Consider the following 23,038-nt stretch of genomic DNA (forward strand, 5'->3'; position numbering starts at 1 on the left):
GTGATCCGATGACATAACAGGGCCGACATGTCCCCCGGGCTCAACTGCTGGACCTTCGGGGAGCTCATTGAACAGGTCTTCGATCATGAACCCTCACATCTCCTTGCCCCGCCAACATGCTGGTTCTGCCAACTTCGGCTCTACCCCTGCATCTCGCGGGTCGAGTGTGCGAATGCCGCGCTTCTTCAAGAGGTAAAGGACACGAGAGACCAACCCGAGACCAGTGGCTGATATGCAGGAGAAACAGACTCTTCAAGTTCCCCCAGATGGACTTTGAGATGGCCATTTGGGAGATGACCTCCTTGTTGATAGCGCCGAAGAAGGTCTTCAAATCGATATACTACCATGTAAGTGGGATGTTGCGTTTATGATGTGTTGGAACTATGCTAATCAATGCGGTTCTTTGGTATAGAAACGTGAGTGCTACTTGTATCGACGCTTAGAAAACACACGCGGGCTGCCATGGATATGACCCGGAGCTTTCTATCACTCTGAACAACATTGACCTCTCAATCAGAAACCAAAAACACATGGCATCGCCCCGATCCGTCATTCGCCTACCTCCTATCGTTCTTCCTTCTCCTCACAGCCTTTGCCTGGGGACTCGCCTACACCCCTTCCTTTGGCGCAATTCTGCGTCTAACGTTCCTGTTCGTGTTCGTGCACTTTATCGGCTCGTCGCTCTTCATCTCCACAATTGGATACTTTGTGATCGGCAAGCTCTTTGGTCCCAATGGTGCGGCGGCGTCTCTAGCTGGCCTGCGGGGCTCCCGTGGCCGGAGACGGGGAGCGGCACAAGGTCTCTTCATGCAACCGGGAGAGAAAGACCAATTGGAATTTGGATATTGTTTTGATGTAAGACCGCTAACGAGTCTCTCGGGTAGACGATCTCTGACCTTTTCTTCTAGGTGTCCAACCGGGCTTTCTTCCCCCTCTACCTTCATCTATATGTGGTGCAGTTCCTTCTTCTGCCCCTGCTCACCCGCAGCCCGAGCAATTTCCTGGCTACTTTCCTTGGAAACTCCCTCTACCTCTCTGCCCTGATTTACTACACTTACATCACCTTCTTGGGATACAATGCTCTTCCTTTCTTACATAACACGGAGCTACTCCTCCTGCCTATCCTCATCTTCGCCATCATGTGGCTGGTCAGCTTGATAGCCGGTTGGGGTATTGTTATGCAAGGCCGCAGCGTGGAGGGGTTGTTCTGGGGGGTGTGAATGGATAGTTGGAAGCCCAGCGCAATAGACTCTGCTTTTCATTTATGATCTCTTCTGTCTGAAGAGTCTGGGGAGTCAGAATCCCCATGTATGAACAGTGGTATGCCCTGTCATGGTTCCCTTTTCTTTTTTTTCTTCTGGCTCATACATTATCCAAAAAAGAGCTACTTATGCTGTGTCTATCTAATGCTGGAGGCGTCGGTGTACATGACTTCAATTTCAATTTCAATTTCACCTTTAGGGCCAGGCATCAGAGCCGGCATCTTTCGTTACTCGAGTCTACTAAATGAGTATGACAACGTTTTGTTTTGTTTGCACCTAGTGGTCTAAATACTCAACATTCGAACACATTGCATGCATCTCATAGTCACATAAGCATTCAACATTGGATAACTTAATCCCTTATTTCTTCTTTCCACCAAGCTTCTTAGATCCCTTGCCCATGGCAATTTGACGCATCTTAGCCTCGCGCTCCTGAGCAATCAGCTCACGCTCCTTAGCCTGCTCATCCTTCTCCTCCTGCTCAGCCAGCTTGCGCAAACGCTCCTGCTCACGTCTCTCCCGGACCAGAGCCAGACGCGCAAGGTCAGCCTTGGCCTCATCAGTCTTACCCTCCGCATGCAGCTTCTGGTAACGCTCACGCGCCTGCTGTGCCTGGAGAGCCTCACGCTCCCGGCGCGACAGCTGCGAGATATCCTTCACCTTGGCGGGCTTCTTGGGCTCGGCGGGTTCGGGTGCATCGACAGGCTTGGCTGTCATCGAGCGAGACTTGGCGGTGTGGTTAGGGTTGGCGGGGAGGTCGTCGTCGGATTCTTCCGAGTCTGATGGGGGCAGGTCGCCAGGCTGTGCGGCCTGCTGGCCACGCTTCTTCATGGCTGCTAGCTTCTTCGCTTTGGCGGCTGCGCGGCGCTCTTCGCGGGTTCCGGCGCCTGTGGATGTTTCGGGCTTGGACTCGTCCTCGCTCTCTTCTGAGGAGCTCTCCTCCGAGGAAGATTCTTCTTCACTGGATGACTTGATGCCGTCCTCTGGTTCCTGTTGTGGGGGAGCGCTTGATTAGGTCGGGTGTTCTTGTACTGTGGTGAGTTTGTGGGATTTACGTACCCGCCAGAGACCAACTTGGTTGCCATCCTTGTCTAAGGGGTTGAGATCTCTGCTGAAATGCTTGCCGCCTGTTGCTTATCAGCGTCATTGCTTTGTCTTGGCCTGTCACACGATCGTACCTCCACGAGAGGGCTTGGAGAACTTTCCTCCACGACCGCCACGCGCCATTTTGTAGTTTTAGAAGATTTTTGGGGGAGAGTATTTCGTGAGTTCAGAAGAACAATGCGTATCTAGAAGCGAAGAGAGGTTAGCGTGGGATTTTCACCAGGGCGCACAGAGGGGCAAAGCGGGGGGAATTCCAGATGCCCATACACTGGAGGCCGAAGACCAAAGACCCAAAAGCTCTTCAGATCAACATCAAACAACTTACCGGACGTGTAAATGAGGTGTTGGAGGAAGCAAAAAGTGGAAACGAGTCAAGCCATGAATCACATGTGGGGACCCTTTTTGGCAAACCACAACGCTTCGATTTCCAAGTTAGGGCTTTGATCATCTCGAACATCTTGATGAATCTGAGGATTTTGATGGTTTTGATATAGATGCTATGAGCTATGATATGCGATGATATGCAACACTATACTATTAACTCCCTAGACTCGCGCCAACCCAGTGCCCACCTTGGCCACTCGCGCCAAAGACAGGGTGATGCCGCCGGCGATGATCGCACTCCCCATGAACATCTGTGCATAGAGATAATTGCCATCGTCGCGCTCCACCAGCGCTCCAGCAATAGGGGATCCAATCAGAGCAGCCACAGCGACCACACTGAGAACCATGCCCATGCGCACGCCAATCTTCTTAAGATCAGTCGTGAGGGTGCTGAGGGTGGCGGGGAACAAGGATTGAATGCCCGCCGCGAAGAGACCATAAAAGACAGCAAAGGTCCATAATCCTCCCATATCTCCCACAGCCGCCCAGCAATAGCCCACCAGAGCCGTGGCAAAACTGAAGGGGATCAACAGGTTGAGAGGTCCGGTGAATTGATCCGCGAGCAGATTGGGCACCAGTCGACCGACCAGACCAACTCCGTTCATGACCAAGAGCAGATCAATCGATCGGTCAGTGGAAACACCAATGACGTTCCGACTGAAACTGCCGATGTAGAAGAATCCGACGTACAAGCCCCAGAAGTCCAAGAACATGCCAATAGCAAACAACAGGTAGGGCATCTCCGTGAACGCCGCCCATTCCACCAGGGGACCAGTCTTACGCGGCGGAAGACGCTGCTTCAAGAAAAGCACACACGGAACCAAGGTAGCCAGCGAAATGAAGCCCAACGTCCGAACAGTCCACCCATAGCCCACAGCCGGCAGCATACGCATAATCACTGCCGGGAAGACCAGACCACCCGTCGCCGAGCCGGAAGCCACAATCCCAATGGCAATGCCCCGATTCTTCACAAAATAAGTCGAAATCAAAGCCAACGTCGGACAAAACATCAATCCACACCCAATACCCTGCCCAAGACCCTGCGCCAAGAACAGCTGCCAGTACTCCGTACACAAGGAAGTCATAAAGATACAAAAGACCTCCAGGGTGGCCCCAACCGCCAGCGTCAGCTTGAAATAGCCAGCATCGGTAGCACGTCCTGAGAACGTCCCAATAAAGAACAACAAGAAGATCTGAATGCTGCCCACCCACGAGATATCCGACGGCGGGTGGCCCAGGGTCTGGGTATAGTATGTCTGGAACACACCAAAGCTATTGATATAGCCCCAAGTATTGAAGATGACGAAATGCGCCAGCGCAACCTGAGACCAGGCCTGGAATCCGCCGTCGGGGGGCGGACCTAAAGATTTGCCTGATTCCCGGGTCCGCACAGCGGAGAGTGTGCGCGAGATGGCGCTTGCTGTTGTGGGAATGCGGTCGAGAGAGTCGTGGGGGTGATGGGGGTTGTCGTCGTCGAATGTTGATTCTTCGTCTGAGGATGCGCTGTGAGGGCGCGGAGAGGATTTCTCGAGGTCGTGGTTGGATGGTTGGGAAGACATTCTGGATGGTCTCTTTTCTGAGTCTAATTCCGATTCCGGTTCTGTTTGTGGTTGTATTTGTGGTTGTAAATGTGGTTGATGCATTGCGTCGGCCCTGAGTGAGTTAGGGTATGGCACTGATAGTCACGTCGTGGAGATGCCAGATGCAAGGTTGTAGACTAATGCTTTTCTGAGCCAGTCAGTATAACAAGATTGACTGAGACATAGAGAAATCCTAGTTTTTTTTTTCAAATGAGTCAACGAGTTTATAAGTTCAGATGGAGACCGGGGAGAAAAAACTTGCCCGAGTATAACGGGATTGGTTCCGATCCCGGGGTTCGCAGAGATGGCCGAATGCGCCCTTTTGATAGGGTCCACATAGATACTCTGGACTCAGGTTATTGGGTGTTGGATGTTTAGTATTGGGTATTGGGTATTGGGTAGGTATGATCTTGGGGTTAGGGCGTTTGGTTATGAAATAAATGCTGGAGGTGCTGTGTCTGGAGGACGGCTGCTTTTCCGGATTCGACAATACACACTTAAGAGAACTAATGTTGAAATCCCTATCGCAAAGCAGGTCCTGCAGAATACATACAAGAACTTGATATTGAATATAGACCCACTGGTATTGCCGTCTCCAGACTGTTCTGGCGCAATTGTCCGGGGTCCCCGCAAAGCCCGGCTGTCTCGGATACGCTTAAAATTCGGACACTTCTAACATGTACATGTCATCTATGGGGAACAAAGCCACTCCAGAAAATATTAAAAAAAAAAAACAAGGCAATGGATGAATGTATGATGAGCAACAAAAAAATAAGGAGGGCAACCCATTTTCAAGATCGTTTGCGATGAATCCGGCATGCCGTGGCCGAGGCCGGGGAGACTGTAGTATAAGGTCAATGATCGGGTTCGTCTCAGTGGTCTTGATTGGCGCTGCTAAAGAGCATGGAAATCGATCCAATGACATCGGCTGGCTCCAACAAGTGCCAGCTAGCGTCAGTTTGCTTCGAACTGGCGCCAACGGTGACGGAATAGACGTGATCGCGAGGGAGTTCGAACTTCTTTAAAGCGCGGAACATATCTAAAACGAGGTTAGCCAACTTTGTTCGACACTGGAATAGGTTTCAGGCTGAGCAATTCTGACCTTCGTCGGTAAAGTCATCACCTAGACACAAGATAAACTCTGGTGCTTTCCCTGGTCCGGTGCCGTATTCATTGACCAGACGAGTTGCAATGAACCCTTTGTTGACAAAGGTAGGTCGCACTTCCAGATTGGCCTTGCCTGCCATGACCTCCACATCCCACCGTTTGGCAACGGTGTTCTCCAATTCCTTGCGACACTCACGCGCTTGGAAGGCACCATACTCGGGATCAGCCCGACGATAATGCCAGGTCAATGCCACCCGCTTCCGTTCAATGAATGAGCCCTGTGTACGTTCCGTATAGTGTTGGAACACCTCGACAACTTCCTTCTGCCATCCCATATCACTCCTCTCCGCCAAGTTCTCCCAATCATCCGATCGGGGCTGTCGGATGAAGCAACCGTGCTCGGCACTCAATCCAAGCTCTGGGATATGACCCATCCACTCATCCAGGAAGGCCTGGTCTCGTCCACTGATGATCCAAACAGCATTTCGCGGGTCAGCAGACAAGCTTTTCAGAGTACGGAGCACCCGATCGGAAGGAATGGCCGCCTGCGGATCCTTGACAATCGGGGTCAATGTGCCGTCGTAATCGAACATGAAGAGACGCTTTCGAGCCTTGCGGTATTGTCTCATCATTTTTGCGCGATCAAGTGCGGGCGTCGCAGCAGACTGGTCAAAGGATGAAAGGTTGGTCAGTAGACGGTTAAGATACTGCCTTGACCACTGTGCAACAGTGTTGGTGAGCACATGCTTGTAGAGCTTGACGTGCTGATCCTTGCGTTGATCTGCGGGCATGTTCAGAGCTTGATCAATGGCCTTGGCTACTCCACCAAGATCCCACGGGTTGATGTGAATAGCGTTAGGCAGAGTACCGGCGGTACCAGAGAATTCCGAAAGAATCAGCGGGCTGTGGTTGGTTTGCTGGCAGACGATATATTCCAAACTGGTTGTGTTCATGCCGTCTCGTACCGTGGTGATCAATCCGACATCCGCCACGCGTAAGAGAGCGAAATACTCGCGCGGAGACAGGTATTGTGGGTAATACTGAACGGGTGAGAAGCTTAGGGAGCCAAATCTGCCGTTGATGGTCGAAACCAAGTTGGAGATTTGACCAGCAATCTTATTGTCGGGATCCTCTTTCTCTTCTTCCACGCTAGTCGGACTTGTAACTTGGATGAGAACGACTTGGTTGCGCCACTCGGGATAGCGCTCCAAGAAGATTTCAAAGGCCTGGAGTTTCTGCGCTACACCCCGAACACTATCCAACCGATCACGACCGACGATGATTTTCTTTCCGGCATAGAGCTTGCGTATTCCTTGTACTGCCGTTTCAATATCTGGAGCCCCAAACGCAGCCTTTTGAATGGCACGTGCGTCAATGCCAATAGGGAACACATCCACTGCGACATGAGCGCCGTAGGCATCGACACCAGCAGAATTGGATTCAAAGCCCAGAACACGTGTGCAGCATGAAGTAAAGTGACGAGAATAAGAGAATGTCTGGAATCCAATCATGTTGGCACCAAGCACACCTTCCAGAATTTCCTTGCGCTTCGCCAGGCACCGTACAAACTCGCTGCTAGGGAAAGGCGAGTGAAGATAGAAGCCCATCTTGATGTTGGGGATGCGTTGCCGCAACATACTGGGCAGAAGGAACAAATGATAATCGTGGATCCAGACCACATCTCCCTCTTGGTACTCTTGCACGATTCGATCGGTAAACAACTGGTTCAAACGGACATAATCGACCCACCAGCGTCGCTCAGATCGACCATCTGTTGGTCCATGCTGCTTGTAGTGGAGAAGGGGGTAAAGTTCACGTTCTGCATAACGGCGCCATCTCCCCTGGTCTTTCAATAAGATGGTCTCTTCGGGCTCCTCCGGGGCATCTGATAGCCATACGGGCACCACCTTACCGTGGCGACCTGAGCTCAACTTCTCTTCGAGCTGTTCTCGTTGTTTCGGGCTGACCTTGATTCCTTCCACTAGTGGGTTGGCAGGTGGTTTTTGGGTTGCATCCACCGGTACCGGAGCAGCAGCCTTATTCAGGGTCTGATTGACAATAGCGCTGTTTGGAGTGGTAGGTAGCTTGGCTCCGGCATTGGCTTGAATCTGCTGCAGTGGTGTTTTCAGGTCCACAATTGGCTCGACCTCTCCGGTCCAGCCTACCAGGGTATGGGACCACGTTGTCTCGTCCGAAGCCAGATGTGCGAATGAGTCAAAGAGTGCCGAGGTACCGGATCGCGGCTTGAGCTCCTATTAAGTAGTCTGTCAGCGTCATTCTGTGTGGTCTCGTATTGCCTCACGTACCCAGTCCGATCCCTGTGTAAAGCCAATCTTGTATGGTATACAGAAAGCGGCGCTGATAAGGCGGCCACTCAGACGAAGGCCGGGATGTTGCACACGCGGGTCTATCTCGGGCGATGAAGGGGCATCAGACGTCAAGCTTAGACGGCGGAGTAAGTCCATGCCCGTGGATGCTTTCCTAGCACTCTGAGCTGGATTGGTGACGTTGGCGGGGTCCGTCTCCACAGGCGAGTCCCCAGGGACATTGTTAAAGTATGAAGGTTTCGCATCCATTTCCACCGCCGGTGTTGCACTGGTTGCTTGGGTGTATGCCTGCTCCTTAAGGGCTTTTAATCCGGGACCAACGAGCACCGGGTTCGGCTGTCCCTGGGGGATTTCGGCGGGGCTCTCTGGTTGAGACATAATAACTGCGGAATATATCGAAGATCAAGATCTGATGAGACTACCTAAGTAGCAATGAGGCACGGTTCCTGTAATCGCATGCGTTAACGATGTGGGAAACCTTGAGGTGGGCAAGTTGGTGGGAAGTAAGTTACCTCGGAGGGGAGTCGATAAGCAAGATCGACACGCAAACAACCTATTGCAAAGCCATGGGGGTTTTTCAAGGGGGAGGGGGGAAAGGTTCAAGTTCAACAGTGTGTATCCAAGGCAAATTGAAGAAAGAAGAGCTCCGAGGATAGTGTTTTGTAGTCTTTGGAAGCCCTGAAGGAGGGGCAAGCGGTGAGATCTTATCAAGGGACTCAACTGGGAAACCGGTCAGGTGTGAGTCAAGAGAAGACAAGAATGCGAAGAAGTCAACTCGAGATCTTGAGGGGTTTGGCTGGGTTCGTGGATATTTCCTCAATGCTACGTCATGATGCCCTGGTCGATCTACTTTTTTCCTTGGTATATTCTTATTTCGTAGCTATTTGGAGAGATCATCGTGGAGATGGTCGAAGGGGAGACACCACTAACAGCGAATAGGTGCAATCTGAAGACATGGAAGGATTAATTCGACAGGGGATCCTTCACGTTCAGAGTGACTCTTCAACTTGCAGAAACGAAGTTATTCGCCCGGTTCTTTCTCCAATCGGGTCACATGGCCCTTGCTGCCTGAGGCCGCAATCTATAAGTTACAAAGTTCCCGCCGCTGAGAATGGAGAATGTTATCCGCATGCATACTCGGCATGGTGACATCTACTCCGGTGTCTTTGATCTCGACATGCCTCGAAGCTTCTAGGCAATCCCTCCGACCTCGGCTCTTCTTCCGTTCATTCCACAGCTCTGTTGCGGCGGCCAAGACGCCCGATGTCTTCGCCAACAGCCTCCGCAAGACCTTAGAGGCGCATCGGTCCACCAATCGGGCTCGGCTAATTCGAAAAACATACTCCAAAGAAGATTCTCTGGGACTGTGGCGCCCTGAGGTCCCAGTGGAGAGTCGCGCGGGCTACCAACCGCCGACAGAGCCAGCTCTACCGACAGCGGAATACTCGCCAGATGCCCCCAAACCGACGTCTAAGAAGCGCCAAAGCAGGCGGAAAGATGATGCCAATGCACCGCCTCGTCAGACGCCAATCGATCGAGCTGGAGAAGACGCGATTCAAAGGGCTGGGAAGGGGCGCCCAGCACAATCTCCATGGCTGAAAGGTCTGGAGCTGCCTCGCGCTAGTGGCGAGACATTCTTGGACATCGAGATCCGCGCACTAGATCAGTATCTCATGCCAACTTCCCAGGAGACAGATCAGATTGAAAGGCTTCGGGCAGAGGTGGCCTCACTTCTTGAAGCAGTAGTTCCGCACGCGCCCAGAAATATTGGATCGCACTGCACCGGTCTTGCTCTGGCACACTCTGATATCGACTTCGTTTTACCATTTGAGGACCTACCACGGTCACCAGATCGTGATCGGAAACCTAGTCCCACCCGGCCTCAGATTCAAGATGCCCATATCCGCCTCCTCCGCCAGGTTGAGAGAACCCTGCAGCATACTGATGCGTTCAATGGCCAAGTGCAACTATCTGATAAGCGCAATCCTGCCCTATCAGCTCGACACCGGCCAACGGGACTCTTGCTCCAATTTTATTGTGGTGAGGGTATTCCTGCCATTACAGAGTATCTGCAGGATTACCAGGCCGAATATCCCAGCCTCCGACCTCTGTATACCGCAGCGCGTACACTACTAGAGTCGCGCGGGCTTTTCGGCTCACCGCAAGCGAGTATTGGACCAGATGGGCTCGCCATGCTGATCGTGGCCTTCCTGAAGATGAACCATGGCTGTTTCACAGGGCCCAATCGCCTGGGTGACCAATTTCTTGCTCTCATGCACTTCTACGGCACTGAAGTTGACCTCCAGTCCGTCGGCTTCGCAGTTGATCCTCCTGGACTCTTCGGCGCGAACATAATATCGACTACCTCGGACGTTGACGAACCCGCCCACCAGCGCGGTCAACGTTCTCTTATCAATACGAAGCGTACCGCAGCAGCAAAAGGAAACCATCTGGTCGCGCACCGGCTGTGCATACAGGATCCAACCCATTATATGAACGACCTGGGCCGCTCATGCACTCGCACATCTGAACTGCAGGGCGCTTTCATGGCTGCGCACCAGCAACTTCGTCAAGCATGCGACAATTGGGCAAGTGATGGCCAAAATAAGAATTCGAGTATTCTTACGACTGCCCTACATGCCAATTTTGATACCCTGGAGAAAATCCGCAATCAACTCGTCTATCTAGGTGACCATTCCTAGATAACACAGCGAGCGACGAAACAGTTTGAAGCAAATAAATACCACGTTAAATATCCATACAGCATAATGATAATTGAAAATTTCCCCTCTCATCTCTTTCTTTCTGGCAATTGGAAACATTGTTATTATTTTAGTAAACCCCATGCGTAGGAGCATGCAGCAAGAGACAGCCACCATTCGAAAAGCTAAGAACAAAAGTCTAGAAAGACCAGGTGAAAATGCATCAATCGCTATAGTAGGGCTCGAGAATTTGAAGCAGGCAGAGGCTCAGAAACAATCGAACAAAATAAACAAAAGCAAAACAAAAACAAAGACGCCGGCAAGTGCAAAGCAATACAAGCTGAGAGATTAGTTGTAGATCTCCAATGGGGAGATCTGATCCAGAGCATAGAGCCAGTTTCCACCCTGCTCTTCTTTCTCGAGCCTATCGAAGCGTCAGTAAATCAAATCTAAAATTGAAACCAAAGAGGCAACATACCAGTCATACGGCCAGGCAATAAGGTGACCCTGGACCTTGTTGAGGAGATCCTCTGCGCGTCCCTTATCCAGGAACTCATCAGCGCCAAGGGGATCCCGCTTCGAGCCAATAGTAGCGGCTCTCCGTCTCCGTTTGCGAGACTGGCTGGTTGAGTTCAGATTCACAGCTTCAGAGTAATCGATTTGAACGGATGTTGAACGAGGCTTCTCAATATCTTCGCCAGCGACGATATCGCCGGAGCCATTTTGGGCGGTCGACAGCAGGTTAGGGTCCGATGCCACTGTCAATGGGCCCTTTTCATCAATAGAAGACAGTGTCTCTTGCTTGGCCAGCTGCTCGGAATGGGGACGGTTGGCATCGACGGAACTAGTATTGAGTTTCTCATCGATTGTTTGAGATTTCGGGTCCGTCGGTGGAGTGTCGATCTTGTTGGCACTAATGAAAGATAATGGAGACATGGGTGAGCTGGCTGAAGCAGCTCCAGGAGGACCGCTTTGCTTTTGCTGAGGTGGCTGAGGTGGCTTGTTGCCTTGTTGGCTCTGCATTTCTGCAAAGCGCTCGCCATATGCGGCGTACTCCTTGTATTCCTTCCAGTTCTTGACTTCGCTGTCAGGCATGCATCGGAACACAGATCGGTAGATCTTTGTGTTCTTTTCAGCGACGGCTTGCCATGTGTCCAAGTAGAAACAATCGATGACCGGGTCTCTCATACAGTCCTTATCAATGAAGATTTGTTTGAGGTCTGGGATGGCGGGATGTGGGTGTTTGGAGGTCTCATGGTCTTCTCCCTTTGACATGATCAAACCGACACCATTGGATTCGGACGCGCGGCTTGATGTTCCGGAGTCACCATGGTTCTGTGCAGCATCACCATTTGCTTCGGAGTCGCGCATGGTATCGCTCGATGCACCAGGCGGTAAATTCTTGCGGGTCGAGGCTGACCGGGATGGCTTTTGGGAAGAGGAAGGTTGCTCAATAGTACCTCTCCCTTCTGCCGCAATCGGCGAGAGCAAAGCCTCGGATCCATTAGCCACCATCTGTGAGTCACGGCCAACTCCCAATCCAGCTTGACTGGCAGCTGTCCAGTGATCGGTGCCGTCACCACTCACATCCTTCCTGTGATCAGCGTTCTCGGTGACTCGAGGATCGGCGGTGAGCTTTCGGTTTGATTTCAGGTTAGGGTTGGCACCCTGTTCCCAGTCGACATCATGGTTGAAACTATACATGTTCTCCGAACGAGAAAGGAACTCGTCTTGAACACGATGGCGACGTTCAATCATATCCCTCTCATCTTGACGTTCAGTGACCGATGATACAGAGTTTCTGCGTCCGCGATCATCTGCTGAGCGATCATTACCCTCGGCAACTTGGATCTTGCGCAACTCTTCTTCGGTGGCAAAGTCATGCTCCATGAGCTCGTCGACATCAATACCAAGGTGCTCTCTCATTAGGCGCATACGTAGGGTGTGCGGGTATCGACCAACAAGGTACGGCTTGCCAGCCATGGTCGACATGATCATGTCAGTGTCGCGCACGATAGATGCAACTTCGGAATCACGCGATCCCAACATGGATCGTTCGTTGATATTTGCAGATCCAATGATAGCAGCACGATCATCCACAACCATGCATTTCGCGTGGATATAGAGTTGCTCCGTCACCAGCTGCTTTTGTGGTCCAATCTTGCCCCATGCTCGCAAACTGAAGAACTGAATGTAGTCCTCGGGTTCAATTCCAAGAGCACGGAGTCGGCCAAAGATGGAGGTTTCTCCACGGCAGATACTGCGGTATTGACACTGCATGATAAGACGCACACTTGTGCCACCTTCGCTGTCGACTGTATTCTGGAAGCCTGGCATCAGTGGAATGACAATGACGGCGCGCCATGCCTCCTCGTTCTTAGCGGCTCGGACGATACGCTCAACGAGAGCATCTCCAATGAGGTTCTCGATCTTTCTGCCATCAATCTCGCAAGTACTGATGAAGAATTGGTTTTCGATGTAGACGAAATGTTCAGACTCCTCGATTAACTTGACGTAGGCATTCATAATACTGTGTTCGGTGACATCTGGTGTTCCGGTCGACCACATGCTGCTGGAACGAAGAATCTGTACCTCACATGTTCCGTCCAGTCCCAGAGCTTCCAAATCGGCGGGGTTGAAATCAGGGGGTGGCAGGAGGAAGGGCGTGGGTCGAGTAGGCTTGCGCTGACGAAGGATATAATTCCAGCGTTGCACGAAGTGACGAGTAAGATCTCGAGCAGGCTGGCCGACGACATGCATGGAAATATCATGCCAAGGCATACGTGGCACGACGTTACGATCATACATCTCCTCATATGGCTTGTCAAGATCGTAAAAGTCCTGGACTCTGGGGTTAGAGTAATCCTTTCCAGGCCAAAGCTGGCAGTGGTCTGCATCCTTAGGACCATCCGTGGTTTCGAAGCCAGTGGGCTTGTCATCGGTCAACTGATGCTGGGGAGTATCCCAACGACCGAAGCATAGATCAATGCCTCCAACGAACGCTATGGTATGATCGATCAGACAAAGCTTCTCGTGGTGGGCCCAGAAGAAAGTGTTTTGACGGAACTGATTGGGCGAACGCTGGACGAAGATATTGGGGTGTAGGTCGAGGAGAGAGAACTTAGAGTACTCTGAGTCAATTGGGATGGCGGAGTTGATGTTGCGGTACATAATCACAAAGATCTTGACACCCTCACGAGCCTTCTGTTGCAGGAGACGGTCCAGCCGCCATTTCTGACTGATGGCGGCAGGGCGACGCAGGTACAGCTCTGGACTCAACCACCAGTCATGAATGTAAATCACATCCTTTGCCTGATTAATTGCTCTTGAAACAACCCACATGTGGTCCCGAGCATCAACGAGCCATTGTGCAAAGCAGTTTTTTCGCACAGGCGCAAAGCTATCGAAACGGTTGGGCTTCATCCAGGGGGTGTTGTCAGCCATGAAACGGATCGAGTCTTCAAACTGCTGGAGTTGGCGTTCGTTTCGAGCCAAAAGTTTCAGCTTGCGTTCAGAGTTCTCAAGTCGGAGGGTATGGTGCTGAGGGTGTCTTGCAGACTGCTTTGCAGACTTAGCAAGATCCTTCGTGTTTTGATTGCGAAGGCTGATCTTTTGTGTCTGGATCTTGAAATAAGGATCCACCAAAAAGACGTCGTAGATATTCATCTCTTCGGGGGAATCAACACAGACAACATAGCTGTGTCTGACCAAGAACCACTTAGGCCAATGTCTCTTCTTAATCAAAGAGGGTGTCAAGGCTTTGCGGAAGTCAAGACCTTTGGAGGACTGGATGATCAAAAACCCTTCTTTGCCGTGGTAACTACCCTCAGCAGCCAGACGAACACCAAGAGCAGACAGCTCCATGAATTTGCATAGACGGTTGCTGTCAGCTCGGAAGATTAAGAACCTGATCATCTTTTGCAGGTAGAGCTCAAGCTTCTTTCGCTGTTTTTCTGGATATGTCTCCTTTTTCCCGCTCGCACCTTCGAGAGTGGAGGAAGGTCCTGCAGCCGACTCCCCTTCCTGGTTGGTAATGCTAGACTTTCTGCGGGTGATGGCTCCAGAGGCGCGACGCTGACTTGGTTGCTGGCTCTGTTTCCGCTTCATCGGTCTCTCTGTTCCACTCATACCCTCGGCACCAGTCTCATAACCACCTTCCTCATCTTCATCCTCGAATTCGCTTTCCAGGCCACGCACACCTCGCATGTAAGGGAAGGCACTTCTGGGGAAACGAGGAAGACTCGGGCTGTTCTCGCTTGTTCGTAGCTGGATGTATTTTTGGGTGCCCAGGTGAAGCTTGTACTTGAGATGCAGATTGGCAAAGTCTCTCAGTGTGCGGAAGATTATCCACTTCATCCGTGTCATACCACTGCCATACTCCATCTCAACGCGAAAGACCAGATGGCGATCACCCGAGCTTGAGTCAACGCGGCTGTCCGTAACACGAACCTTGAGCTGCTCCAGAAGAATGGGGATTCGCTTGCTGCCATGTTCATCACGTTGGAACGCACTAGCCAAGATCAATGCCGCAGGCACAGCTGATGCCAGTTCAGCAAGGAGCTCAGCGGACTTTTTGTTGTCCACGGTATTTTCTGGCCTGCGTCGCTGGCCAATGAGTTTCAACCCAGCTTTGATCTGTTTCCATCGCTGGGCACTAGCACTAGTGCCACGTTCATTTCGATGGCGTTTCCAGCTGGCTGCTAAACTTTCTTCATTTCCAGGTCCAGCAAAGCCGGTCAATCGTCTCAAATTGCTCGGCCGCTGTTCATCCTGTGTGCCATCTGGTTGGCGCCCCGTGTAGCTTAGGCCCCGATTGGCGGCCCACGGACGGGTCCTGCGACTGTTGAGCCTCTCGCGGCCTTCATCTTCCGATACCCCCTCACGCTGTTGAGGTGTGAAATCCGTTGTGCTTGCTCTTCGAGGGAAGAGGTTGGTTCGGTAGTTCTCAAAGGGCGCAAAGGAAGCCGCAAAATTGAACGATGGTCTGCGGGTGGTTTTGGGTGTGTTCGGCGCGGTTTGAGCTTCCTCTTGCTGTTGCTTGCGACGCCTGGGCAATTTCTTCTTTTCCCGACGCTGGCTTTGCTCACCTCCGCTCTCTTCTGCATCCGCATCGATCTCGCTCCCCTCTTCTGCCAATGGCTCCGGGAACCGGAATTCTCCCCTTTCTGAACCCGGGGTCGCGATGTCGGGTACCGGCCCTGGTCGAAAGTCTGCACTTGCACTGCTTGGGGATCGCGAATGTGATGTAAAGGCAGGGGCGGCGGCCAATGATTTGAGCTTTCCAAACAATGATTGTTTCCCCTTAGGGCCCTCCTCCTCCTGCTCCTCATCGCCATGTATAGACGCGGGTCGCGATTGGGGTCGTGACTGGGCTTCGGTGTCGGTGTCTCTGAATTGCACGCTCTGGGTTCTGGAGGGGGGAGAGGCTCCCGGAACGGAGGATTGGCGTTGGTAACGAGTCCATGGTTGTTGATCCTCGGTCGACCGGTTTGGTGGTCGAGTACTCAGGGATGATCTGCCTCGCGGAGAACCATGCTTTAGTGACGACGAATGGTTCTCGGTGTCCTTCAGTATCCCCCCCGCTTCCTTGATCTGATTTGGATCCACGACTGCATTCTCGTCTGTCGGTGCCCGACGAAGGGAGGCCGGTTTCCTGGTATCCGTAGGAGAAGGGAAGGGCGAGGCTAGTTTTGATCCATTCGAGGTGGACAGAGGTTCGGGTTTCTTGGATTCGGTTTTTAACGAGCCAACCTCCGGCTCTTTTTGAACTGAAGCGGCCGACATATTGTCGGGGGGTGGTGCTAATGCAAGGTGATTATCAGTTGCAGTTCATGGGGGGCGGGTCAGGAACCACTTTACATACGTGTGGATCAATCGAGGCCCTGTCACAGCACCAAAGTTCCTCGCGTCATGTCTTGGGAAAAAGCCACAAAAAAAAAGTCGGACACGCGAGTGTTGATATTAAAGGGAGATGATTTAGTTTGGAGTTCCACTTTGAAGTGCTCTGGAGAGGTCCACTGAACAGCCACAGAGCGGTCAGTTGAACTGGAAAAGGGGGTTGAGTCCACTACAATGGATGTCGAGAAGCTCAGAAACACAGAAGCTTGGAAAGCACACGAGCACAGAAGATTACAGGGGTAAAATGGATTTTTATCGGGAAATGGGCCATATGGAGTCCTAATATGAAACACATATATATGTCTCAGGCCCCTCGAATCAATTGACCATAGATTGTCGAATTAGACCTCAGTCGCTACAAAGCTACAAAGCTATAAAACTGTAAAGCCAAGAAACCCAGCAGATTCAAGATTCGTCGAGAGTGAAATGTGCGTAGGGACAAATGGGCAAAGACCCTCGGCTCTTCGTAGTATACCCGAGTCGCCGTTAAACAATCTCTCCCCCGCCATTCCACCTCTCAACAACTCCACCTTGCGACTCATATCCAACTCAATTCTCACCGGCACTCCCAATGACAGACCCATTGAAGTCTTTCGATGACTCGGGCCGGCCAAAGCCGGCCGACATCTCCAAGAAAGTCTACGCAATTGCCGGAATTTCAGTAACGGTATTTGGATTGGAGGAGCTCCGTGCAGAAGCATCCGAAGTAGCATGTTTATGGTTACTTCACCCGAGACTGGCTACTCAGGAACGGATGACTGGGATCGCCAATTCATCCATCACCGACTGGAACACAAGAAACAAAGATACGCCCTCGGCGAAGGGATTGATTGCTGTCTCTTTTGACCAACGGAACCACGGAACTCGGATGGTTGATCCTCTTGCCAATGAGGCGTGGAGACAGGGCAATCCTCGCCACGCGCAGGATATGTTCTCTATTTTCCGTAAGTGATTGGATCGAATGGGTGACTAGTATTATTTCTAATGATTGCACCAGAGGGCACTGCCAGAGATACATCGCTACTGATGGACTACCTCGCAGCCTACACTTTCCCTAGTGGTGAGCACCAGATCACCGAGAACTTAGTTCTGGGAGTCTCGTTGGGTGGACACGCGGCGTGGAGCTGTCTGCTGCACGAGCCTCGCGTGAGTGCCGGAGTAGTGATCATTGGATGCCCGGACTATATCAATCTCATGGCAGACCGCGCACGACTGTCGAAGCTGCCATCATGGACAGAGAGCGACCCCCCAGGTGCCAAGGTTCTTGGCTCAGAGGCGTTGCCAACCTCATTCCTGGAAACAGTCAAGCAATACGACCCGGCGAGTATGATGTTGAAGCATGTGGACTGTGGGTCCTCCACGGGGCCTTTGCGCGAAGGAATCCTGCCTCAGCCATCGGAAACGGAGCAGCAGGTGCTCCGGCCACTCTTGACCAAGTGCTTGGCTGGGAAGCGCATCTTGAATCTGTCGGGTGGCGTGGACAAGCTTGTGCCGTATCATCGCGGAGAACAATTCCTTGATTGGTTCAAACAGGGCATCTCGTCCGATGGGTGGTTTGGTGATGGGGCGGTGTCTTTCGAGGATATCATTGACCGGACGGCGGGTCACGAGGTGACTGGGAAGATGGTCGACGAGGCCGTTCGGTTTATCAGCGAGACGCTGACAGGCTCGGACAATGCTGGCCGACGTGGTTCGGTGCGGGAGTCGAAGATCTAAGATATAAATATGTGACGAGATGAATGTGTAAAATGCAGTTAGATACAAGATGATTTGACCATGACATGATCAAACACGAATTAGCAGTCGACATAACCCTACCACAAGAGACAGTTCTACGAGGACGTAACCCATAGTCGGAGACAACATTCAAAGCATACACGTCCCAGACTAAGCAGCGTTGACCATCCAGTCTACATGGGCAAGTATCAGAATACTGACACAAACAGTAGCCCTCAGATAGCTTGCGCATGAACAAGTTGAAAAAATCCTCCTTATGGTATTTGTTTAACACAATGTGAAATCGTAAGGGCATTCGGAGGCCATGCTATGCTGATATTGCATACACAAAAAACCCTTTTTCTTTTCGATCGCCAGTACCGATCCTTTCGATCCCGACAGTCTCATTTTGAGTTTCCGATCGTCCTCCGTGCGAACGAACTTGATTCACGCAAGACCGAACACAGGGCTGATGTTGCCCCTATTCACCCGCCTTCTCTAGAAACACCAACTCGAATCAACGCTTATGCGACGAGCTCAACAACACCACCGGCGGCCTTGATCTTCTCCTCGGCGTCACGGCTGACGTAGCGGGCACGGACGACGACGGGGATCTGGGGGAGACGGCCCTTTCCGAGGACCTTGGAGTAGCCAAGGGGAAGGAGGTCGATGACGGGGGCGACGTCGGTCTTCTTGCCGCTCAGGTAGGCATCACGCTGCTCAGCGGGGACGAGGGACCAGAGCTGTGAAAAAAGACTCAAGGTCAGCGATACTGTCCAGATAAGAACGTGTGCCGTAGAATTTATGTCGGATTGGTCTTGAGGTTTTTTTTTCCTCATTCGTGTTCTTCTGCCAGATCCAATTCTCCCTTGCACTCGGACCAATCCACACAAATCTTCTTTTCACGGCTCGACTCGGATATTGAAATTGAAACGTACCTTGTCAACGTTGACAGTGGGCTTCCAGAACTGCTGGCTGGTCTTGTGGAAGTAACGCATACCAACCTTACCGAAGTAACCAGGGTGGAACTTGTCAATGTTGGTACGGTGGTGGTGCTGACCACCGGCCATACCACGACCACCGGGGGACTTGCGGTGCTTGCCGACACGACCGTAACCGGCCGAGACGTGGCCGCGGCTGTGAGAAGAAATCAAAGGTTAGTGATGTGTTCGATAGATGCGATGTCGAGATGATCTTTTTGACGTCGCGATCTGCGTGAAAAAAGAATTCGAGATAGACGGCACAGGAAAGGGTGTCGACTCACTGCTTCCGGGTCTTTGAGAAACGGGTAGGCATCTTGTCGGCGGTGGTGTTTCGACAAGACCGTTATGTATTGGGCGTTGAAGGGGGAGGGTCGTTCCGTCTTGGATGTTGAAATCCAGGCTCGGGCAAGCTAGAGTGTGCGCTAACAAATTCGCTTGTCCCGTGATAGGGTCAAGCCCTGACCCTATCTTTGTCATGACCACGTGAAATGCTGACAGTACACCGCCTACCATTTGTCCATTCTGCCGTGTCTACTTAGGGCTGTTTTGTCAGAATTGACATCATATGTCGAACTACCAGTTGACATCTGTTGGAGGTACATGTGACCAACATTGGTTTCGGTGTATGCGACGTGCTGGTCTGCTAATTGTCTTGGAATTTTCTATTTTGGTATTGTGCTTCGCTTTTTTTCGGCGAAAAACTTGGAAAGTCTCTGCACGGTCATCTGAGCCGCCCGCGTGGGTGGTGTTGGCACCAGGCTCCCTCGAATCCAACCCGGTAATTTTGTTTGGATGCGAGGCGAATCATATCGACGATCAATCATGACGATCGCAGCATAATCGTTCACGTGTCGAATAGCTCGACCAATACATTGATTCACTGCACGCATGCAAGAGTTCTCATAGAAGTCTCTTCCGGCCGCCTTGCCTGCTGCTTTTCTTTCAGACTCGGAACCAGACGCCTGCCTGTAGGCCTTTTCCTCAAGGTATTGAATCTTTGCTTGCCAGACAGCGCTGTGAATGTTAGGGAATGGTAGACCGATGATAAAAACGCCTCGTCCTAGCTTATCAGAGAAGTTGATGCCTTCAGATAATTTTCCACCAACGATGGAAAGCAGTAAGGCTCCAGACCCCGATTCAACTGCATCGGTATATTCCTTTAGCAAGGCGTCCGTTGATGTCACAGCTTCACGAGATTCATAGAGAACCTTCTTCTTTCGTTCCAGTAGATCAAGGGTGGATTGGCCATTGCCGTTGGGAATCGGTTTCTTCCAGACATTCACAACCTGGCTCAGGTAGTCATAACTAGGAAAGAAAGCAACAACGCCATCTGGGATGATTTGACAAAGGCCTGCTAAGGTGCGACCAAGGTCCACGATCTTAAGTAAGTGTTAGTAAAACACAGTAGGATTATCTTGGGTTATGGCGATCGTACCATCTTTTCAGAGTTTCGTTTCTCATAGGTGAAATCGAACTCAGACCCCAAGAGCCCTTGAGTCAAGGACTGTGCCACTAGATTGGTATGCGGGATAACGTGGCCGTAGCTGAATGTACCAAGTCGTTCCGGGGGCAGATATGAAAACAAATGGTTTACATAGTCTGACATCTATTTCCAAAGTTAGGATATGGTGTTGTAGATGAGAAAAAATCTTACCGGAGACATGGTACCGCCAGCCAAGATGACAGCCCTGGCATCTTCAGCGATCTCGCGAAAGTGATTTGTAGGATCAAGAAGCATGTATTTCAGCATGATATCATCTTGACTTTTTTGATAGAAGAGCCTTCCCTCTTCCGACGGGTTCATCAAAGGAAGAAGGAAGCTTTGGATATGGAACAAGACCGGCATAGTTGCCTTGTCTTTTGAGCGGCCAGGTTGAGACTCTTGTGCGGATTCAACGTATCCATCCACTTTCCGGGCGAGTTTACTTTCTTGTAGATACCGAGATAGTTTGTAAGGGTTGATCTGGTCGACTCCTTTGCCAGCCATAAGATCTGATGTCTGCAGTGATCCTTCTGTTTGTCCCTTTTGCTGAGAGATTGGTCGTAGATGGTCTGCAATCGAGCTCACCAGCCGGATAACCTGAGCAACATAGTTTCGATTCTTTCCTTTAAGTCTATTTTTGAACTTGCGCGCATATGTCGTCAACTGTGTGATGGCAGTTTGCAGCTGGCTCAGTGTGACTGTCACCGAATGGATGCCGGCGATTGCATCCATTAGGTTGTGGGCTTCATCGATTATGACAATGTGACCCTTGACGGACAGATTTAGAGCCTCACGGGCTGATCTTTGCAACAGCAGTGGATATGGGAGGGTGATTATCTGGAATTCGTTAGCTTCTTAGATGCCATACATCGCATGCCTAGAACTGACCTCGCTATGTTTGATAACGGGACGAGATGCATAGTAGGGACATATCCCAAGCTCTTTGCCGACCTTGCCTACGTCTTCAATGTCCTTGATGGTTGCCAGAGTGTGGTCGCGGAATTGAATGGACAGGGCCTCATCGTCCTTAGATGGAAGGAATTTGCACTTTTTATCAGCTGCCACACCGGACTGTTGTAAATCTAAACATTTTTCGTTAATCGCAGTGCTGTTTTCCAATGCCCGTACTTTGGGATTGATGCAAAGGTTCTTCCTAGAACCCAACGAGAGATGTTTCACACGCTCTTCAAGTGTGGAGGATTCATCTTTATTCTCTGGATCAAGATCGCTCGGTATACTGGATGGGAATGTGACTCGTCGTAGTTCACCGGCAAATTGACTGAGCTGAGAGTGCGTTCTTGAGCAGTAGAAGATTTTTACTTCATCATCTGCGTCATTGTCTTCCTCTTTCTTCTGAGAAGAAAACTGTCCTTTAAAGCGTTCTAACAAAGCCAAAGTGCTGGCAGATAGACCCTCATTGCCAGAGTCAGGCTTTTTCTGCTCTGTATCGCTATCATAATCATCAAGAACATATTGTTCTTCGTCGACAGTCTCAGACGTTGGTTCGTCGAGTCGCTATTCAGGTTGGTGAATGGCCCCTTTCCACGTCAGAGATATACATACCTGCTTCTTTCTCGGGCGATCAGAGATCTTCTGGGCCTGCTTTAGGCGTTCTTCTTCTTGGCGGATCTTGGTGAGCCGCGCTTCAAATTCCTGTCGCTTCTCGGTTATAGCCTGACGGGACTCCCGCTTGGCAAACTCGACCATCCACTCGGGCTCATCCTCATCGCCTGAAACATGTCAGCCTGCCAGCCGATCTTACGTGGTCGAAATAGACGTACATGTTGCATTGTCGACTGTTTCCTGAAATGCCTGGCGCTTATGGTCCCGAAGCCATGTCAAAGAGCCACAGATTAAGCTCAGGGATTTTCCCTACTCGGAAGAGGCTTAGCACGCTGAGATCCCTGACTGTGGCTGATGCACTTACAGTACCTGCACGGCACGTTAGATTGAACACAAACAGCTAGTCAAACCGCGCTTACCAGTAGGGGACTCAAAGACGGCGATCTTGCTTTCTTCCAAACAGTCATACAGGGCCTGCATAAATTGCTGTTGGATGTCGTATGGCGTATAAGGATGATGGAAATCGCGCATAGTGGAGGACATGACGTGAAAGTAGCAAATTTCGGTATAGTCCCCGAACAACCCGAGAGTTTGAAGGGATAAAAATGGAACAGGGCAGTGGAGTTCCAAAGGCTCCAGTCAAAAGAAAAAAAAGGGGACAATAGTTTGCGGGTCCTGGGCTACTGCACGATGACAGAGACCAATAGAAAAGCACGGGAGTATAGGCACGAAGTGTTTGGACGTGTTGAAAGTATTGAAAGTGTTTCTTTGTTTGGTTATTGCCACATTGCCTAGTCTGAGACCTGTCAGATATGAGGCTGAGACCATCGATCTGCCATGTTTTCCCTATTAATAAACGCGGGTGTTTGACCTGGCGGGGGTGGAGAAGAAGTGAAGATGAAGTTTGGTGTTTGGCTGGCATCAAGTGG

At 51.1% G+C, this 23,038-nt stretch overlaps 9 protein-coding genes across 9 annotated transcripts; 3 read left to right on the plus strand and 6 right to left on the minus strand.

Moving 5' to 3' along the window:
* Positions 1-85: 85 nt before the first annotated feature.
* Positions 86-1,220, plus strand: N7511_004044 (unc-50 family protein; the record flags this gene model as incomplete). Its single annotated transcript, XM_057126469.1, has 4 exons — positions 86-192; positions 248-363; positions 518-855; positions 909-1,220. 4 exons carry the CDS (start codon positions 86-88, stop codon positions 1,218-1,220), a joined length of 873 nt encoding a protein of 290 aa, XP_056985359.1.
* A 402-nt stretch (positions 1,221-1,622) lies between these two features.
* Positions 1,623-2,489, minus strand: N7511_004045 (PDGFA associated 1 family protein; the record flags this gene model as incomplete). Its single annotated transcript, XM_057126470.1, has 3 exons — positions 1,623-2,252; positions 2,322-2,389; positions 2,441-2,489. The coding sequence occupies 3 exons, from the start codon at positions 2,487-2,489 to the stop codon at positions 1,623-1,625; spliced, it is 747 nt and encodes a 248-aa protein (XP_056985360.1).
* Positions 2,490-2,911: 422 nt separating this feature from the next.
* N7511_004046 (putative MFS monocarboxylate transporter) lies at positions 2,912-4,309 on the minus strand (the record flags this gene model as incomplete). The annotated part of the gene is made up of 1 exon (XM_057126471.1): positions 2,912-4,309. One exon carries the CDS (start codon positions 4,307-4,309, stop codon positions 2,912-2,914), a length of 1,398 nt encoding a protein of 465 aa, XP_056985361.1.
* Positions 4,310-5,202: 893 nt separating this feature from the next.
* On the minus strand, positions 5,203-8,142 carry orlA (putative alpha,alpha-trehalose-phosphate synthase subunit Tps2; the record flags this gene model as incomplete). Its single annotated transcript, XM_057126472.1, has 3 exons — positions 5,203-5,369; positions 5,433-7,689; positions 7,744-8,142. The coding sequence occupies 3 exons, from the start codon at positions 8,140-8,142 to the stop codon at positions 5,203-5,205; spliced, it is 2,823 nt and encodes a 940-aa protein (XP_056985362.1).
* A 764-nt stretch (positions 8,143-8,906) lies between these two features.
* N7511_004048 (uncharacterized protein) lies at positions 8,907-10,466 on the plus strand (the record flags this gene model as incomplete). The annotated part of the gene is made up of 1 exon (XM_057126473.1): positions 8,907-10,466. One exon carries the CDS (start codon positions 8,907-8,909, stop codon positions 10,464-10,466), a length of 1,560 nt encoding a protein of 519 aa, XP_056985363.1.
* Positions 10,467-10,814: 348 nt separating this feature from the next.
* On the minus strand, positions 10,815-16,250 carry pld3 (phospholipase D; the record flags this gene model as incomplete). Its single annotated transcript, XM_057126474.1, has 2 exons — positions 10,815-10,890; positions 10,945-16,250. The coding sequence occupies 2 exons, from the start codon at positions 16,248-16,250 to the stop codon at positions 10,815-10,817; spliced, it is 5,382 nt and encodes a 1,793-aa protein (XP_056985364.1).
* Positions 16,251-16,935: 685 nt separating this feature from the next.
* Positions 16,936-18,080, plus strand: N7511_004050 (uncharacterized protein; the record flags this gene model as incomplete). Its single annotated transcript, XM_057126475.1, has 2 exons — positions 16,936-17,308; positions 17,362-18,080. 2 exons carry the CDS (start codon positions 16,936-16,938, stop codon positions 18,078-18,080), a joined length of 1,092 nt encoding a protein of 363 aa, XP_056985365.1.
* A 524-nt stretch (positions 18,081-18,604) lies between these two features.
* N7511_004051 (60S ribosomal protein uL15) lies at positions 18,605-19,376 on the minus strand (the record flags this gene model as incomplete). The annotated part of the gene is made up of 3 exons (XM_057126476.1): positions 18,605-18,823; positions 19,019-19,217; positions 19,345-19,376. The coding sequence occupies 3 exons, from the start codon at positions 19,374-19,376 to the stop codon at positions 18,605-18,607; spliced, it is 450 nt and encodes a 149-aa protein (XP_056985366.1).
* Positions 19,377-19,725: 349 nt separating this feature from the next.
* Positions 19,726-22,652, minus strand: chl1 (DNA helicase; the record flags this gene model as incomplete). The annotated part of the gene is made up of 8 exons (XM_057126477.1): positions 19,726-20,442; positions 20,499-20,669; positions 20,718-21,383; positions 21,435-22,061; positions 22,110-22,276; positions 22,328-22,418; positions 22,474-22,478; positions 22,529-22,652. The coding sequence occupies 8 exons, from the start codon at positions 22,650-22,652 to the stop codon at positions 19,726-19,728; spliced, it is 2,568 nt and encodes an 855-aa protein (XP_056985367.1).
* Positions 22,653-23,038: the final 386 nt, after the last annotated feature.

The sequence above is a fragment of the Penicillium nucicola genome (assembly GCF_028828085.1).
Source record: "Penicillium nucicola strain IBT 29836 chromosome Unknown utg000003l, whole genome shotgun sequence".
Lineage (NCBI taxonomy): Eukaryota > Fungi > Ascomycota > Eurotiomycetes > Eurotiales > Aspergillaceae > Penicillium > Penicillium nucicola.